The 13861-nt window shown below is 39.1% G+C and overlaps 1 protein-coding gene across 1 annotated transcript; it reads left to right on the forward strand.

Annotated features, from left to right (window-relative positions):
- The first annotated feature begins 615 nt into the window (after positions 1-615).
- Positions 616-12781, forward strand: LOC101480120 (ectonucleoside triphosphate diphosphohydrolase 2). The gene is made up of 9 exons (XM_014414629.3): positions 616-791; positions 3342-3459; positions 5568-5718; positions 5832-5991; positions 7796-8023; positions 8519-8791; positions 11012-11131; positions 12124-12258; positions 12355-12781. Exons 1-9 carry the CDS (start codon positions 675-677, stop codon positions 12559-12561), a joined length of 1509 nt encoding a protein of 502 aa, XP_014270115.3. The 5' UTR covers positions 616-674; the 3' UTR covers positions 12562-12781.
- Positions 12782-13861: the final 1080 nt, after the last annotated feature.

A 13861-nucleotide genomic window follows, 5' to 3' on the forward strand; every position in this document is an offset into this window, starting at 1 on the left:
AGTTCCATGGCTGGAAACTCTCGATATCCGAGCAGAGTATGGATCAGTAGGTTAAAGTTTGCTAATAATCTCTGGTGATTTAAGCTACGCTGCCTAATGTTTCTGACGACATATAGAGAACAAATAAAATAAGCACACACTATAAGTCACAGCAACATTATCAGAATAGTTTGAACATGTGCTTTATTCAAGTTAAAGTGTGTTTGAAACTGCATCACATCTCTGCATCTGTTCTCTGCTGCAGCAACAAAGTCTAATTATTAATGAGAAACCAGCCTGTGTGTGTGAGACCGTAACCTGAGGACATCAACAACACTGGACATAACACCTGTTTTCATTCTATCAACAGAAAAGTTACAGAAATATTAAATTTGAAGACAAATTCAGAAAATAATACTAAAATGGGCTATATGTAAAATTTGGGGGTGCTCGAGCGCGCGGGATAAGTCTGTAAACTCCCCTATGAAGCATTTGTCTTGTGCTTCCCATGAATGAAGCTCATATTCTATACACAGTGTTTCAACCACGTCTGAGTGCCCGTGTGGGCACAAGTTAGAGGAAGCGGGACTCCGTAACATGCGCGTAACACGCCAGGAGCTCACGCGAAAGCCATGGTTATTTAATGCGCCTTTACGCGGAACTATTGGCGGCAAACATAAGCAGCAGCGTTCAGCATGGGTCTCCGGTGCTCCCAAACCGTACCGGCGGTTGTGCTAATCGTCGTGGCAGTTGTGGGGATTCTGTTGCTGGTCCTTCCAGCTAAAGAGATGGCGCTGCCTCCAGAAAACATGGTAAATATTATTGTAGACGCATATATTCATAGAGGCGCAGAACACCGTTTCAAATCTAGGTCAGGATTTTGGTAATGTGTGCATCAGAAATGCACATTAGAAGTTAAATTTGGGTACACAGCTAAGCCAGATTTTAATATTAGTTTGAAAAATGTCAGATTTTCATTTTAGAAGGCTCTGCGCAAAGGTGTGACTGAAAGTACAAGAAATCTAAACATGCACAGTTCATCCCATACTACGTTTTCTGCCATCATCATGTATCAGTCCAAGTAAGGAAATACAGAAGATCTTTATTTTAATACTTTATGTAAATTATACCACGGAGTTTACACTATGTGTAGAAAAAATTAGGATCCTAAAAGCCTGTCTCTGCTTTTGATACCTTTCAAAAATTTACTTTAGCTTGTATGTGTTGTCAACTGTAGTTCTTAGAGCAACAGCTTTGTATGATAGGCCAAACTAGGCCAAAAGGTATTGAAACTGCTAGATGTTTGTGGGATGTGTGTTGGTATACTGACAGGGAGCGAGTCTTTGCACAGTGAAAAATGAGCTCATTTAAAACTGCTCAGTGCTTGTCTACATCTGAGCTAAATGCTCGTAATTTCACATCCAGCTCTGAATGCATTTCCTGACAATGGTTTGCAAGAGGAAGTGACACAGAATACCCTGAACGAGTCAAGACAAAGAGTGTGACATAAAAGAAGTAGTTTGTTTTATTTGATAGTTATTCTGTGCTAATTGCTTGTGGGCTTTTCATTTTGTTCATCTCACAGACAATTTGAAATCTTTTAAAGGGCACCACAGAATAGGTATTTAGAAATAAGTCTCATGAAACAAGTCTGCTTTGATTTGGTCACTTCAAAGAGTACACATACATGAGAAGAAACCTAAGATGTATCGTTAAAAAAGAAGCAGTAAATCTGCACAAAAATAGCGACTGTTGCAAACTTGCTATGTTATAGGTTTTAACCACATCCTGTCAAGACCTCACTTAAAGTTCAGTAAGTGGAAAATAATACCACCTTCGCACATTGGAGTGGTTGCAACTATCAAAATGAGTAGGTTAGTGTACAAAAAAGTTGCAATTTGCAGCAGTATCAGCTCAATATCATGCAAAGCATGCAACAGACACACCGGTCCACTGTGTAAATAAGAAATGGACTGGGTCTTACAGTGCTTTTCTACTCTGAGCTTTCAAAACACTTAACACAACTTGCCTCATTTACCCATTCACACAAGCACCTGCTCCACCTCATGAGCTACCACAATTCATGCTTTGCCTCTCCAAAGTGTGAAATGGCTATGCTTGCAGACGTTGAGAATACAGACCATACACGCATTAGGCCACTAATTCTTAAGCTACTGCACAACTGAAAAATTAGACACCTCAAGGAGAATTGCTCTTCATGAGACAACAATGTATCGTTTCAATTAGAAATGACCACAATTTTAAATGGCATGTAATAAGTCATATTTATGCTGTTATATATCTACAAATAATGCTAATAAAAAATTACACACTAAAGATAAAGAAATATTTAAGAAAAGGTCAACAAAAAATCCATCCATCCATCCGACGGGCAATTTAGTGTTTCCAATTGACCCAACTCTATAAACAAAACAAAAAACAACAACAACAAAATGTTTGTAAAAAAACAAAAACAAAGATAGAAATAAACTGTCTTGATGCTCGATCAATCATCCAGGTAAGTAAATGCCAAAGGTTGATTCTGTTCATCTAGGTGAAGCATCTTCAATGGGAGAAACGTTTTGTTACTCATCCCAGTGACATTGAAAACGCTACGTTTTTAAATAATAATTAAAAATATATTTAATTGTACTAATCGAGTGTAACATTAAAATGTTACATTGTTTTGTGCTTGTACTGTAATTGTTTTGTTCCTTTTTTCCTTTTCTGTTTATATTTTTCCTTGTATTTCCGTTTTTTTCCCTTAATTGATTATTTCTGAAAAAAACATTTCTTGACTGTGTAATCCACTCACTGCACCACGGTTATTGAACAATAACAAACCAAAGTTGGGCGATATGAGAGGAGACACTTGTCTTCAGGGAAGAGTGTCTGTAGTTCAATACAAATTTATTCTGGGTGATCATGTTTATTGTTTGATCAAATATTTTATCCTAATGAGATTCGTCTATTCCCAGGACACAAGGGCTTACTGAGTGATTTCATGAGGATATAAATAATGTGAATTATGCTGTTACCCACAGTCACCAGCTCTCAGCCTCGCTTAACACACATTAAGATTTAGGACGTATGCATTATGCAGTTTTCTGTGCAATATGTTCTATCCCATCAGAAGCTGTTATTGACAAACGTCATGGTCTAAAACTTTAGAGCATTATATATATATTTATGATATATGTATAATTGTGATATATCTGTGGTTCATGTGTATATTGGAAGAGCAGATGGATGATTGTTAAGTCATTAGAGGGTCACAGAGATAGCTTACAAATACCCGATGAAGTTGGGAGGCTTACCTCTGCCTGTGGTCACCTACTATACTGTATATCTGTCTCTTTTAGTATGGAATCGTTCTGGATGCAGGCTCATCCCACACCTCCATGTATATCTACAAATGGCCGGCTGACAAGCAAAACAATACCGGCATCGTTACCCAGCACGATGAGTGTAATGTAAAAGGTGAGTTCATTTGCATTGTTCAAGACAAAGTTGATCAAAAGAGAACTCAATCATTACTTTATCTCGTGGTTTGAGTGGTAAATGTGGGCAACAGCATATACTCAGAATCAGAAGCGGTTTTTGATACGGGCGGTTGCCCGGGGCAGCATCGTGGTGGGGAGCGGCATCACGGGCATCGGCAAAAAATAAAAATAAAAATAGTTGCTCGTACTCATGCTGCCCCGGCGTCATGCCAGCGCATACTGGGAATGGTACAGGCACCGATCGGTTTTCTATCGCCCATTTGCTGGGAGTAAGGGCGCCCTCCGTTTGCGAGGTGCGCCTGCTGCTTGCTGCACAGGGAGGAGAGGGCGGGGCGGCGGGGGATTCTCTGGCTGGCTGGAGCAGCGTCTAATAACCAACTCGCAAAATAAAACAAAATAAAAACAAAACGAAAACACCAGACATCATGATACAGACTTATAATTTGCACCGACGTTTTTCTCAAATCTATACGCGAAAAGTGAGCGCGAGAGCCCTCGGTGCACATGCTCACTGCTGAAGTCAAAGTAAACTTTATTGTCATCTCCGCAACATGCAGTCCAGCATATAGAGATGAGACGACGAGGCTCCAGTTACAGCAGTGCAAGTAAACAAACAATAAATATAAGAAGAGTAAGAAAATAAATATACACTTTAGGACCAGGAGTAAAGGGATCAATAACAATTTATAATTTACAGTTTGATGATTTAAAGTCTCACACACAACCCGTTGAAAGGGGAGGGGGCCGGCTGCTTCCAAATAGAGCACATGCTAGCACTAGAGGGAGTGTTCGCCCAGGGCGCCAAACAGGCTAGGACCGCCACTGCTCAGAATGAAATCTAACTTTTAGTTTCTAAAAGTATAATGTCAGCAGAGCCTTCAGCTATCAGGCCTCTCTCATACGTACGGTTACATTGTAACCTTGGTTCACTGAGTGAGAAACTATCTCTCCGTAACTCCGTTACACATTCCATATGTATGGGGTAACTCTTAAAGACACCCCGCAAGGAGACAGCGCAGCCGAAAACCCAGAAAGTGTACCAAAAGAACAATTTTCAAATGTACATATATACATGCCACCCCAGTCAAGGCCACGCCAGACGCAAAGGCCGAGCCAGGGGCCAGAGGCTTCAGTCTGCCAGATGCAAGACTTACCTGAGCGAGTCCTGCAAGACGCAAGGATCGCAACTGAGCAGCCACTCATGGTCAGCCCTCAAGTTGCTAGGCTAACCAAGGACCTAGGCTACTGCTGATGGGCACCCAGCACCCAAAAGACAGGCTGGCTGCCACGTTCAAGCGATAAAACTGCATAAAGGTGGTAGCTGAGGACCATGCTGCTGCCGCACATGACCTAAGAGGTGGCCACCCCATGGGCCAAGTGGGCCCACACAACCAAGGGAAGGGGAGCTTCCACCCCTTCCCATCCGGGAATCACCTGCAACACTCACTGTGGACCGATAGTGCCTGGAGTTCACTAACTCTTTTGGCAGATTTTATGGAGGGAGGTTTTTAAGTGATAGCCACTTTATCTCAGTGTTCTCCAGAGGCTCAAAGGGAGGGCACTCAAAACTCAATCACCAGTTTTACATCTGCACACACTTAAGCTGTGGGGCATTGCCGGGTTAGCCAGAGTGTCGCCACAACATAGAGGGGGTCATACCCTTACATATGGAATATGTAACGGATCACAAATATTTCTCAAATTATTGCTAAGAAATACCAAAACTATTTATAGAAATGTTGCTGGTGTTAAGTGGAAAATGTTTGCAAGCCTCCAGAACTGACCATTTAACCCCAGAAGGTTCCACTGGTGAGGGCACTCTCACTTTCACTTCCACAATTTCACCCTATAGAAAAATATCCAGTGCCGTTAAGGATATTCAAATTGTATGTGTTGTGTAAGACTTAAGTGGTCCACTTCCTCGCCAGACATTCTTTGCTAACTTAGTAAGTACCAGCTGTTCCCCTTTTATTGGCCTTGTTATCAATGTTTCCTTAGAAACACCAGTGGATGACTCCAAGACAAGAAAGTGCAGCCTTAGATCAGGTTCTTAAACAATTAGAGTTACTTTTTCTTCTTGTCCAGGTGGTGGGATATCAAGCTATGCCGACAACCCTAGTGGAGCAGCAAAGAGTCTCGAGAAGTGCTTGGAACAAGCTTTGACGCATATCCCCAAATTCAGACACCATCAAACTCCACTCTGTTTGGGAGCGACTGCAGGCATGAGGCTGCTGAGGTTAGTAGTAGTGGTTAATAATTCACCACAAACTCCATCAGTGATTAATATCTGTATTGAAATGAATTCAGAAAGTCTTTTAACCAAGCTTCATTTAACCAATGTATTGATAGCATCACCAATGCCTCAAAGTCGCAGCGTGTAATGAAGGAAGTGGAAAACAAACTCCAGTCCTACCCTTTCAAATTCAAAGAGTCAATAATTCTGAGCGGGCAGGCAGAAGGGGTATTTGGCTGGGTCACTGTTAACTACTTACTGGAAAACTTTGTCAAGGTAAGTGCTGTCTCTTTGATGAATTTCTGCTTTTTCTGTTAACATGCAAGGCAGCTGGATAGCAGAGTGCACTGCCTCACAACCTCATGAAACATGAAAGGTTTTGTTTTTTTAGGATATGACTAGAACTGAAAGGGTCACATAAACTTAAATAGTAGCTTCTGATTAAAATATTAATTTATAATCACATAGATGTTTTTATTGTTACTGTTATTATTTGTTTTGGACATAGCCCATATCTGTACATACACTGAACAAAAATATAAACGCAACACTTTTGATTTTTCTCCCATTTTCCATGAGCTGAACTTAAAGATCTGAAACGTTTTCTACATACACAAATGACCCATGACTGTCAAATATTGTTCACAAATCTGTCTAAATCTGTGTTAGTGAGAACTTCTCCATCCCACCTCACAGGTGTGGCATGTCAAGGTGCTGATTAGATAGCATGAATAAATAAATGTTGGAGACTGTGTGGAGAAACAGAAGCTGATTACCCACATATATTTTGGAAGTGCATAAAAATCAAAAAGTATTGGGAAGACCTTAAAATGACCATGGATAATATTCTGGGTTATGCACTCCCAAACACCAGTCAAGTGATGTACCTTGGAAACATAAAGGAACTGGTATAAAAGGAGGACATGTATCTAGTAAAAATAATCCTAGCCGCAACAAAGAAAGCAATCACAAAGAACTGGTTACACCCAGACCCTCCCACTCAACAAGATTGGATTAGGATTGTAGAAGGTATCTCAGAAATTACTTTCAATATTAGACTGATGGGGTGTAAGTATGACAGACAATGGAGGAAGTGGAAAACATTTTTAAGTGGCACCAAAAACACGACATAAAAAGAGATTTGCATGTGATAGAAGGTGGAAAAAGAAATGTAAACTCCAGACTGGTTGTAATTTTCTTTACTGTATAACTAAAGCTAATAAAAATTAAAGTTGCAAAAAAGAAATACAAAGCCATTACAAGCCATTCTTAAAGAAGGGTAACGGGGAAAAAAGATGAGGTGTGTCACATTGCACAAGATCTGCAATGAAAAATAGGGGCAACAGGTCTGATGGAGTAAGCAATCAAAATTGAAATTTCTAGAAAGGGACTAATAACAGCGATCACCTAAAGAAGAGTTTTTATATTGTCCTTTTGTCCTTTTATTGTTTTATTGTCTATTGTCCTATTCCTGAAGACTACTTACAGAAATTACAAAAAAGCTCTCCTAAGAGATTTCAGGCTGATGATTAAAGACAGTCATCCTGAGTATTCATGATCAAGCCTGTTAGAATTGTTTGTTTTAACCTGAATATGTTTCAGTAAATCGCTTCACCTATTTTCCAAGTTAGATATTTATTAGTTAAACTGACTTATTAACTAATAATTTTACTTGTACTTAGCTGAGTATCTTGTTTGTGGTTGTTAACTTACTTACAGTGAGTATTATTAACAACATAATGAAAACTGAGTTCAGGATCTAGTTAACATTTTTAATTAAGCACTGTGTTAGAAATGTGATGGACTGACTGGTGTACATGAAGATGCCAAGTGCTGGAAGCGTCCCAGTTGAAAATTACATGGAGGTATTTTATGATGCATGAGTTGCATGTTTAGGTGGGGGTGTGGCCTCTTTTCCATTTACAAGTGAAGCCAAACAGCTATTTTAGATCTAAATTTCTCTTACAGTTTTAGAGCGTTCGAGTGCTTTGGTCATTTTTCCCTAAACGTTTTCATTGAATGTTATTGGTTGATTCTAAGAGATTCTAATTCCACTGTGGTGTCCTTTGTTATTACCCAGTATGGTTTTGTAGGTCACTGGATGAATCCAGGCAGAGACACAATTGGAGCTTTGGATTTAGGAGGAGCATCTACTCAGATTACTTTTGAGACCTCTGAAAAGGTGGAGAATAAAAGTAACACAATGGAGTTGAAGCTTTTTGGAAAAACCTACAGACTATACACCCAGAGCTTCCTGTGTTACGGCCAAGACCAGTATTTAAGGAAACTGCTGGCTCATCTCATTAAGGTACTGTTCAACAAGTTAAAAGACTCTAACTGTTAATGGCGACCAAATCCCTGTTTGTTATAATGATTCTGTATCTTCTCAACAACTGAGAAGTTCCGATAGCAAGACCATATAAAACAGCATGTGTAAACATTTTATTGTCTTGCTGCAGTCCTGCTAAGCTATAAGGATGTTTGAAACACATCTCCATTAAGCTTACTAAATGGATTAAGTTCACATTTGTCACATTTTGGGATCATATTGTTACATTCTTGCTAAGAGAGAGATGAAAGCTTGCCATACAGATTGGACAGGAGAACTGCTAGCTCGTTAACCAAATTAAATAACCAGTCTTTACCAGTTTTAGGAAAATCAGAGTTGTTGCTACAAGGAACCTTAGAACAATGCAGTGTCTGTGTTATGGATGGCTTTTATTGCTTCAACAGTGAAATGGTCTTTGTAAAGAAAAATAAAAAAAAATGTTTTCTAATAAAATTTTAATCTTCTAACTTTAAGGATAACTATCCAAACAGCACAGTGTTCCACCCCTGCTATCCAAAGCAGTTCAACGAATCTGTCATCCTGGGGAAGGACGTCTTTGATTCTCCGTGTACTGTGGACTCCAAGCCAGACAAGATTGACCTGGAAATGAATGTAAACGTTGTGGGCACAGGGGACTACCAAAACTGCTTAAAGAATGTAAAGAAGATATTCTCCTTTGAGAATTGCAAATACTCCAAGTGCTCCTTTAATGGAGTCTTTCAGCCCAGCTTGAGAGGAAGATTCATGGTGAGAGGCTTTTAGATGTTGTCTAAAATATCCTATATTGAGGCAAAAAAGCATAGAAGCATAACGTAGACTCAATTTTGGGTATCATTTTTAATTCTTTGTTCTTGGATTGCTCATTGTAGTGATTACAGTGAGTTTTTTTAGTTCTTACGTTCTAATTCTACTGTAATTATTAGCATTCGTAATTCATAGAAAAGCTCTAGGTCAGCTGGGTTTTTGTGTGCATGTTTTCTGAGTGATCAGTTAAAACCCATGCATGGTAGGTTAATCGAGATATCTTAACCTGCTGTTAGTATGAATGTGATGCTGAATAGCTTCCTCCCTGCTCTCTGACGGAGTGGCAACCTATCCAGCATGTACCCTGCCTCTTTTCTTTTTTCATCTAGGATAAGCTCAATGATCCCCTGGAACCCTCCATCCAAACACCTTCACAAAGCACTGTTAAAACATTCAACAGGTTTATTTACAGATTGTTAAAGTAAAATTGCTATCTTTGAATCGGAGGTTAAGAGACAGAGATAATACACGCTGTTCAATGGTGAACACACTGTCAACAGAAAACATGCCCACAGACAGACACAGACAGAAAAGAAGGAGAGAGTCAGTGGTAGTGTGGTAGTAATTGCATCAAACAGCTATGCAACCAGACCCTGGAATGTTCATTAGCGAACAGCCACCAACTTTAAAGATATGGAACGAGTGAATTGCTTCCTATGTGGACACAGTTTGGACAGGTGTTTGAACAGTTTTCCAGATGTTCTACACCGAAATCGTCACGTGTATGGGAGCTCTCTGGTAGATATTTTGAATCCCTTATGCACACTTTCTGCAATTTTTGCCTAAGAGACTTACTCGCACATAAACAGTCATACAGACAAGCATACAAGACTTAAAGAGCTGGAAAGTTTCAAGAAAACATTTGGATAAAATCACAGGAATCCGGCATTCACTTTATTACATATCAGTCACTCTGTCTCTGCTATTGACTATGTTGCCTCTATTCCATGTGCAATATTTTGGTCTTCCCCTTTTTCTGTGCAATATTTTGTTCTCTGTGCAATATCCTGGCAGATGTGCAATTACCATCCTCATCCTAAATGACCAGTGACCTCCCTTCCACCCTTATCTATATATTATATTGCTGCCCTTGTACACACACCCACAATGCTTCTGTGACTCATACCCGTGTATATATATAGAGTGAGAATATTATATACTAGTTAGATATATATTCTTATTTGTATATTGCTTTCTTTACTTTTTTAAAAATAGACTTTTGCACTTTGTGGTCTTGCTACCTAATTTCGATGTGCAAGAAACTGTACAATGACAATAAAAAAAGTTCAGATACAACACCTCTTTTACCAGTGACATGTGGGCCCACTGGTGGACGATGAAGGTACTGCAGGTGATAACAGAAGATAAATCTGAAATTACTCACAAGCATATACAATTAAATATTTAAATAAACGTATTTATCTATATGAAATTAATTAAACTGGTAATATGAGGTGATTAGTTTGCAATATGGCTTATTACTCTGACCTAAATATGTGGCTCTTGTTTTGAAGTTTGTGCCCTGGTGGTTGGCTCGGTCCCACGTTGGCCTTAATACTGATTTATGCATATGACTGGATAGCATTAACAATTAATAGCCAACAGCCTGTATTCCTTATGTTTTTTAATGCATTTTATTCAAGAAAATACATCACTTTCTCCTGGATTAGGGGGAAGACTTGAGATTTAGTGTGCCTAAGAGATTTTTGTGGGGTTTTTTAAGTGGGCCGCAGCAATCTTGACTTTGGGAATGGCCAGGTTTTTAATCTTGACAAAGCAGTAGAAACCAGTGTTCTAGTCAGTATTTCCTCAGTTCCAGGTCAATAATAGTGCAGTATGCTCTTCACTGAATGAGCACTAATTTTTGCTTTCTGATATCCTTTCTTCTTTACACACACACACACACACACACACACACACACACACACACACACACACACACACACACACATATACATCGATTGATTGATGATTGAAAATACTCCTAAACACTAAAGATGGATGCATTACAGGCATTTGTATCAGGACCTAATGGATTGTACTGACGCTTCCTTTGTGGTTACAGGTCACATTTTTAATTCTGTCTTCAAAAACAGAAATTCAGTCAAAGCAGCAGGGGGATACTTAACCTTCATCCATTGCACTATTCTTTCTTCTCCACAGGCATTCTCTGCTTTCTACTTCACTCACAAATACATCTCTACCCTCACCAACATGGATATGACGTCTCCTAATCAAACCGCAAAGGCTGTCCGGCGCGTCTGCAGCATGAGCATCTCTGAGGTACTGTCCATAAAGACTTTGAGACGTGTTGATTTGTAAATCCAGCAAACAAGCCACCAATTCTTCACCATGTTACTTGAAGGTTCTAAAGTCACTGTCGACATATATCTACATATATTATCTATTATATATTTTTGTATTGTATTTGTATTTATTTATTTATTGTCATTGTCAAGAACAATGAAATTGCGTTTGGGGCTTCCATACAACCCAAAAAAAAAAAAAAAAGAAGAAAATAATAAATACCCCTTAAAACCCAAGTGTACATATTTAACCCAGTGTGACTCCAATGCAATAAGACAATCCTTAGCAATAATGTTCGTAGAAATTCAGACAAAGACCTGAGAAACATGACAAAATACAACAATGCAACCCATTCAATATTATTGTACTGTGAGATATGATATCAGATATGATAGTTATCTATTTAAGAAAGAGGGGGGGGGGGCAGGAGGGGGAAGAGAATAAAGATATGATGCACCAATGCAGACCAGTTCATTGCTATTAAGAAGTTGGATATGGTTATTGTCCGGGAGAGGGGGGCAGAGAGTTCAGGAGCCTCACAGCCTGTGGATACAGGCTGTTGGCCAGTCTGGATGTTCTGGCCTGTATAGACCTGTACCTTCTCCCTGAGGGCAGCAGATGGAAAAGGTGGCGCGCAGGGTGATGTTGGTCCCACAGGATACTGTGCACCCTCCTCAGACAGCGAGTGGGGAAGATATTACTGATCTCTGGCAGACTTGTTCCAATAATTCTGCCAGCTTCTTTCACCACCCGCTGGAGTGCTTGCTGATCGGCCTTGGTGCAGCTGGGGAACCACACTATCTATCAATATCTCTGTTTCTACACTCGTTTTTTTATGAGTGCTTGATGTTTGTTGTATATTTCCGGCTTTGACAACTCAATTTCTCTCTGGGATTGATAAAATCTCTCTGATTATGAGCTTGAAATAACATAATACAAAACCTCACACATTGTATTTTCACTTATAGATGACGACTAGGACAAAGCAGGATGAGAAATACATGAAGAATGTCTGCGCCGTCTCCAATTTCGTCCAGGTGCTCTTAACACAGGGCTACCATTTTAACGAGGTTTCCCTTCCTTCTATTTCTTTTGAAAAAAAGGTGAGAGGTGAAACGAAATGATTTGCTGGAATTTAGAAACTGATAGAATCCACAATATGATGTGATATCACTGCACCTCTTCTTGTGTTTCTGTAGGCCGGAGGAGCATCTGTAGGCTGGGCTTTGGGTTACATGCTAAACCTGACCAATCTAGTTCCAGCCGAAAATCCTGTAGTGATGAAGGCCCTGCCCATAGGGCCCTGGAAAGGCATCCTCTTCCTCTCCATCATCCTCATCTTCTTTGCACTGGGATACCTTCTCTTTGTCTACAGAAAAGCAAAAGCTAATGAAGGAATGGTTTGAGAGCAAGGGTAGCCAAGTTGAAGTAAATTTCTCTCAGGCAAAAAGCCTTCAGTAAACACCTTTTTAATTTTGGCTTTTTATATTATGTAGCGAAAATCATTCTTAAAGTAAAGCTCGCCCTATACAAGTTTTGCTTTAGATTCACAAATTTCAGTAAATGTTCAGCTTACTCATGTCAGTGTGCACAAAATCCAAAATAAATGGGATCCTTTTTTAAATATTCCAGACTCAGTGTGCAATACAATACCACTTGTGATTAACTTGTCATTATTTAGCACTTTTCTAGTTTGAATGAGCACTGAAAGTAGCTTTTGCTACAAGCTATAGTACATAAACCCATTCACACACACATTCAGGCAGTCTATGAACGCATTTTCTATCACACACTACCTCTGAACAAATCAGGGACAACTTAAGGTTCAATATAGAACTGTGGCATACATACTCTAAGACACCACTAACAGCTAATGTGTCGTTCAAAATAGCCATGTGCCTAACAGAAGGCTTTTGAAGTAGTGATGGGATTTCCGGTTCTTTCGGCTCCGAACCGGCTCTTCAGGTTGTTTTGTTGCTTTAATTAACTTATTATTAACAATAATATACAATTATGCACAAAAGGATTAATTACTAATGTAAAAAAACGTGGTTTTATTTATATATGTTTATATATAAATATATGCGGTGGCCCCTACAGACAAAGCACGAACAAACTCAAAAACACATTCCTAGAGTTAACTGAACTTCCAAAACAGCTACCTAGATCACTTAAATTACACAATTGAAAGCATGTGTGTATTGTTTGTGTATTTATACACAGGCATTCATATATATTCAAATAATTTAAAAAAAAAGTTCATTTACCTGTTACTACCACACACCAAATCTGGTCGTTGGTACTTGCTGGCTTGTGTAGCCACTAGGTAACAAAAGCTCAACACTGCGCCCAGCATCCTGGAGCACTTCTGTTGTGTTTTGTACCTGCGTCGGAGTTTGTACGTGTTTTGAAGTTTGTACATGCTTTGTCTGTAGGGGCCACCGTAAATATACTTTTATTTATTCACGCCACATAAAATGTAATAAATAAATCATATAATACAAAAAACGGCTATTTACATTTCAACTTTTAAGTATTTAAATTTTCAGCTTTTTCCTTTTAAACAATTTTAAAGTGAAACAACACAAAACACTGCAAACCACAACACAATTAAATATAAATTCAAATATGAAAACAAAAAGATGCACATTCTCTCTCATATGGGCCTGCATGAATAAACTTTCTGAATCCAATAAGGAGCCGGCT

Source organism: Maylandia zebra, linkage group LG12, assembly GCF_041146795.1.
Source record: "Maylandia zebra isolate NMK-2024a linkage group LG12, Mzebra_GT3a, whole genome shotgun sequence".
Classification (NCBI taxonomy): Eukaryota; Metazoa; Chordata; class Actinopteri; order Cichliformes; family Cichlidae; genus Maylandia; species Maylandia zebra.

Excerpts from the sequence above, each read along its gene's own strand:
- LOC101480120 (XM_014414629.3), top strand. The coding sequence starts at position 675 with ATGGGTCTCCGGTGCTCCCAAACCGTACCGGCGGTTGTGCTAATCGTC. Across the intron at positions 8,792-11,011 it reads GCTTGAGAGGAAGATTCATG|GCATTCTCTGCTTTCTACTT; the intron begins GTGAGAGGCTTT and ends TCTTCTCCACAG. Across the intron at positions 12,259-12,354 it reads CTATTTCTTTTGAAAAAAAG|GCCGGAGGAGCATCTGTAGG; the intron begins GTGAGAGGTGAA and ends GTGTTTCTGTAG.